General features: G+C 46.6%; 1 protein-coding gene across 1 annotated transcript; it reads right to left on the reverse strand.

Moving 5' to 3' along the window:
- Window positions 1–1,279: 1,279 nt before the first annotated feature.
- LOC116526844 (regenerating islet-derived protein 3-alpha-like) lies at window positions 1,280–4,026 on the reverse strand. Its single transcript, XM_032243482.1, has 5 exons — window positions 3,604–4,026; window positions 2,942–3,060; window positions 2,601–2,738; window positions 1,850–1,976; window positions 1,280–1,571 (listed from the first exon to the last, which is right to left on the reverse strand). The coding sequence occupies exons 1-5, from the start codon at window positions 3,677–3,679 to the stop codon at window positions 1,504–1,506; spliced, it is 528 nt and encodes a 175-aa protein (XP_032099373.1). The 5' UTR covers window positions 3,680–4,026; the 3' UTR covers window positions 1,280–1,503.
- Window positions 4,027–5,763: the final 1,737 nt, after the last annotated feature.

Genomic DNA, 5,763 nt, shown 5'->3' on the forward strand with positions numbered 1-5,763 from the left:
GGCTAAGGCTAGAGTCTGAGTTAGTGGGGGCTGGCCTGGTGCTAGGTCTACTGTAATGAGACATGATCCTGGGTCTGCTGGAATATGGGACCAGATTAGTACTGCGTCCACAGAGGCTGGCCTGGAACTGGGAAAATCCAGAGCTTGCGTCTGTGGGGCCTAGCCTAGTGATGGAGGCCACAGAGGCCGGTCTAGCAAGAGAGGTTTGTGATTGGACGAACCAAAATCTTGAGGAGGGGTTGGGGTTTGACAGGACTAAATTCTGGGACTGTGAGTGCCAGTCTGGAGCTGGGGTCTGCAAGTGCTGGGCTGGAGTTGTGGCTATGGGAGTCATCCTGGTGCTGTGGTAGGTCTGAAGGATGGGTCCACATGGGCAGGCTTGATGTCTAAGATTTCAGGGGCCACCCTGGAGTCTGTGGCTGCAAGTGCTAGCTTATCCTTGAGGTGGGCTTAGAGTCTTTGTCAATAAGTGCTGGCCTGTGGTCTGGAGCTATGGGGAAAAACATGAATCTGGGTGTGTCTGGAGCCTGTGTCTTCTGGGCAAGTCTGGAGGCTGCAGTTGTGGTGGCTGATCGGGAACCTGGGGCCACAGAGCCTGGCCTGGCCTTAAGGCATGCTGTAGTCCAAGTCCAAGGGTACCTGCCTGGAGTCAGAGGCCACTGGGTCTAATTGAGACAAACCTAGTGTTTGAGTCCATGGAAAAATCAAATGCTTACTTCACTCTCTTTCCCCAAGTTGAGAGAATGTGTGCTTACTGAGATTGAGGGAGGAGTGATGTGAATCCTATAAAAGTGTTCTTTCTACCCTCTCCAATGCATCTTTTCTTATTTTTTGCAACATGCAGATGCTTTAATAACTCACTTGGATTTATTAGGTATTTCCATTTTAATGGATAGTAGTTCAAATGAATGTTTCTGTGAAGGTTCAGGAGCTGGAAAGTCCTATCTACCATCCTGCTGATGTCATTCTCTGAGAAGTTCTATTCTAAACACCACCAGAGCCTCCTAAAGCTTGTCATGTCACATTATCAGGTTTGGGCTATGGAAATGGGAGGGCAGTAGGTACACGGGGGAGAAATGTCCTCATCTCCCCACAACACAAATCCTACATGAGCAAGACCCACACCTTCATCATAACACACTGGTAGGGATGCACATTTCATCATTTTCCCTAGAGGCCTGGGTAAAATAGGGAAGAACCAAGACCCACAAAGTTTCCTCCTCCTGAATACTTTGTCCTTCTCAGGGTATGGCTATGACATTGGCACATACAAGACAGCAAGTGCAGACTAAATATTTTATTTTTGCTCTTTAAAGCATTAGGCCATATGACAAAATGAAGAGACTGAAATGAAAGTGGGAAGGAAGAAACAGAACATAAGAATCATGTGGTCATATTTGGGGGAGCAATTAAGTGAATATTCTCTTCCGGGGTGTCTTCACACTGGCTTCATGTCTGTGATGAGTTCCACACCAAACGCAGGCTGCTGACTTCGCTCCTGCTCTAGTTAGTGAACTTGCAGACATAGGGTAACCTGGCATTACAGTTATAAGCTTTCCACTTCAGAAATGCTGGAGAGACAGAAGACATAAATAGAATAGGACTGAGGAAGCTGGTGAACCCAATGAAGAGGCATCCCAGATTTGAGCCTAGAAGTTAAAGCCTCTCCCTCACCTTCATCAGTGTCCCAATCCAGGAGAGAGATTCAAAGAAAGCAGAGAAGAGAGGAGATGAGAGAAGACACTCTAGCATTGTATTTTCTAGCTCAGGAAGATTTCCTGAAAGCCAGTCCCAGGAATGGGGGATGAGATGGAAAACACTGGGAAGAGGCCATTGCTCTGTTTCTTACCCGTATTTCTTGACAGGCTCGCACAGTGACCGGGGTTTGAGGCGGAGGAGGGATTTTTTGCCCATGCAAGGTAATTCATCACATCATTGCTACTCCACTCCCATCGATCTCCATTGGTCCTGGTGCCCTATAGAGCAGGGGAGGCAGCCAGGTGAAGGGAATGGCCATTGCAGCTCTTCTTCCATGGCCCCTCAGTGGCAACACCTGATTTGTGCCCCAGCATGAGGGAATTTGGTCTGCTATTCCAGGTGATGCTGGTGAGCTCTTCACTAGCAACCTCTTTCTTAAATCCTCATTGCTATTGGAAATTCCCAGACAATAAACACATGACCTTTGGAACCACTCAAGGTAATATGTTATTTGCAGAACAATAATTGGTGTAGCATTTGTGATTTGTGATTAGCCTGTGAACCTCAAAGGTAATGGAAAATCTGTATGGGGGCAAAAATTGATCCTATCTTCATTAAGGATTCCTTGAGAATAGTAGGCAAAGACCCCATGCAGCTCAAAGAATGGATTAGCCCAGCCTAATATGAGAATTAGGTCATATGCCTGAAGGAGGCAGATGGATTTCATCCAAAATATAGAGACCTCCACAAATCTCAGATCTTCAGCTGTCTCACGGACTTTCTTTTTCCCCAAAGTTCCCCAGAATTCTGAGCTCCAGTGCTCTCTGAAGCACCTCCTAGGCAAGCACAGGGGACAGGGATTAGGCCTGAGAAGTAACAGAGAGGAGAGGATATATTCGCACCTGTGTGGGGTCATGGAGCCCAATCCAGATGTAGGAGTAGTTGTGACTAATGCTCTGGACCAGGGAGGACACAAATGATCCCTCCGCCCTGCTGAGCACAGACACCAGGTTTCCAGAGGGCCGCTTCTGACAGGCCAGCTTTGAAGAGGAGACAGAGAATGAGAGAGAGCTTCAGACCTGCTGGGGGACGGCAGGGCAAAGGTAGGTGGGAGGATGACTGTGTGAAAGATAAGGGTGTTCCTCCTCATTTCCAGGGAACTTTCCTGAATGGAGACCCTCCTCCCCCTGAGACCTGCATGGACTTTCCCCTGTCACCTCCAACCCCACATCTAACCACTCACATCTGCATCTATCCAGGATTTCGGTGATGTAAACAAGGCATAGCAGTGGGAGCCATAGGCCTTGGAGCCTTTGGGACAGCTGATCCGCGGTGAGGGCAGTTCCTGCTGGGGATCTTCACCTGCAGTGGAAGAAGAGGGATAGGGTAAAACGAAGAGTGGGTATTGGGGTGGGAGAGCACCTTGGGGAATACCTAGGCCTGTCCTTGCGGAGGAAGACCACATTTCTGACTCCTCTTCATTTTTCCTTGTGTTTTCAGAAGTTCTTTATCTCAAAATAGCCCTATAAATGGGGCACCATCTAGTCTCTTATTACCCTTTCCCCTTATTCAACCATTTAACACTCTCTTCACTCTGGGCTGTCTCTACATTGGGTCCTCCAATTATTGTCCCTCCCCTCATCTCATTACTGACCCTTCACACTTTCCCACCAATGTATATTAGAGCACGCTGACTAAATGGAAGCCATCTCATTCCATTGTTAGTGGACCACTGTGGAGCCTCCTTCTGCAAGTTAACCTGAAGGAAGGAGTGATGATGCAGGAACTGCAGGCAGGCTTATTAAACACCACACCATCGCCTCACGTGACATGCAGGAGCCTTCCACCTCTTCTTGGCTCTAGGCATTCATGGAGAACTCAGTGCTAGAGGCAGCGCAATCTCACCTTTGACCTGAGACAGGATCATGAGGCAGGAGAGCAGCATCCAGGATATGCTGGGCAGGGCCATGGGAGGCAGCATAGTATCTGCGACTTGTGGAGGCAGTCAGGGGTCACTAAAGGAAGCATGGTCAGTGAGAGGACACACAGATAACCTATTGCCTCATGACTCTTTCCTTCTCTAGTCTCCAAGGACTAAAGTCATCTTGGTCACATCCATCATCCTCTACAGCTCTGAGTGAGTTATGAGTCTGTGTATTCTCCCATCCCTGAGCCCTCCCAGGCCAGCCTTGCTGAGTCTCAAACTCCTGTGCTCTCTAAGGAAAGGACTCTCCCAGGGATTCTCCTGTATCATGTGAGGTTGCCCCTCCCTGGGTCTCATTTTCTTTCATCTCTGCCTTACCTCTCTGGTGGGATCTGGTATGGTTTGTCTGGTCAGGAATGACTGGGTTTTATAAGAGGACCTGGGGGAGGGACATTGGAGTGAATAGTGACAATGAGTAGACAGGACATGGGTCATGGGGTGGCTGGGCATGGGGAAGAGACTCTTCCTGGCAAAGACTGGGGATTTTCCCAGATGTTGCCTCTTCCCTATTGGCAGGCCAACCCTTTCCCCAAGAAGAGGTGAAGTTTGCTCTTTCCTCTGCATCTTCCTTGTCAGAGGCCTGTGGCACCAGACATGGTATGAAATCTTCTAACGTGGACATCTGAAAGAGGAGTTCCTCTGCGGATTTCTCATGAACTCACTTATGGAGGCAAACCTATATATTTCTTATTACCTTGTATAGTAATATTAAATAAATTTTTTGTGTTAAGTGGAGGTGTGTATAGGAATTATGAGCATCATAGACAGTTAAGAGCATAGATGGAACTGAAGCTAAGAGTAGGAGTGAGGGTTCATGACCACTATGTAAGCACAGTAGCTACTTTTGATGAAACTTTAGAATTATCAGACAAGTCAGTAGATGAGCCAAAATCTTACAGAAAATCAGATGAATGAACTTGTCTTTCCAGTCTTCAGCAAGAAAGAGCTTCCCCAGTGGTGAATGACAATGACAATGTGATAGAATAAGAGGTAATAAAGAAACACAAGGCATAAGAAGGACTATAGTCAAATAATGTGGATCAAAGAAGGACAAATAGTGATTAAAGAAGAGAAGGGCAGGCATTGCATAAAACCATAGCTCAGTTGGACTGGTGCAGTGGTTCATGTTTATAATCCCAGCACTTTGAGGGGCTGAGGTGGGAGGATCACCTGAGCCAAGGAGTTCAAGGCCAGCCTGGGCAACATAGTGAGACCCTATCTCTACAATTTATATTTTAATGTAACCCAGTTGTGGTGGTGTGTGCCTGCGGTCCCGGCTACTCAGCTGACTGAGGCAGGAGGACCTTCAGTTGAGCCCAGGAGTTCAAGGCTGCAGCAAGTTATGATCGTCTCTCTGCACTTCAGATTAGGCAACAGAGTAAGACCCTATCTCTAAATTTCGTCTTATGATGTTGTAAACATAATCCTGAATTGCATGTAAGTCTCTACTACATTAAAATGCTCACTACTTGTAGGTTGCTCTTGAGCTCCTTTGCTGAACTGCCATTTGGCTATAAATTAAAAGCCCTTTTCATTACATTCTTACTGGGAAAATGGCCAGCTTCATGTGGGTATATTGAGAAAAGTTCTCTTAGTCAGGTTTATTTTTCAGCTGGCAGTTTGGTGCATCTGACAAGCATAGTGCCTTGTTTATACACTGGTTCAGGTTCCGTTTGACCAGTCCAGGAAAAAGTTAGGCTGGGAATTTCTACAGAACCTGGCTCTCACGCTATTGTTGTAGTACGCCAGCTTGTATGTAGATGTTTATAGCAGGGGTCTGTGATGAGGTCATGAAATGTAGCTCATCATTAATTCATGTACCCAAAATTCAATGCAGTTCCTCAAATAACATGAGAAGAAATATAGCCAGCAGATTATTTTGTGAAAAAGGGTCATTTTTTTCCCACAAAATTTATACAACAATATGTAAACACATGGAGGTAAAGGGCAGAAAGTAACTAGAGGGTAGAATAGTTACCAGGGGCTGAGAAGGATGAGAGGAGTGGAACAGAGTTTGGTTCATCGTACAAACGTACAGTTCGATAGACGGAATATGTTCTAGCTTTTGCTGGCACATAGTG

This window comes from Sapajus apella, unplaced genomic scaffold, assembly GCF_009761245.1.
Source record: "Sapajus apella isolate SASKATOON/1434 unplaced genomic scaffold, GSC_monkey_1.0 scaffold52, whole genome shotgun sequence".
NCBI classification, from domain to species: Eukaryota; Metazoa; Chordata; class Mammalia; order Primates; family Cebidae; genus Sapajus; species Sapajus apella.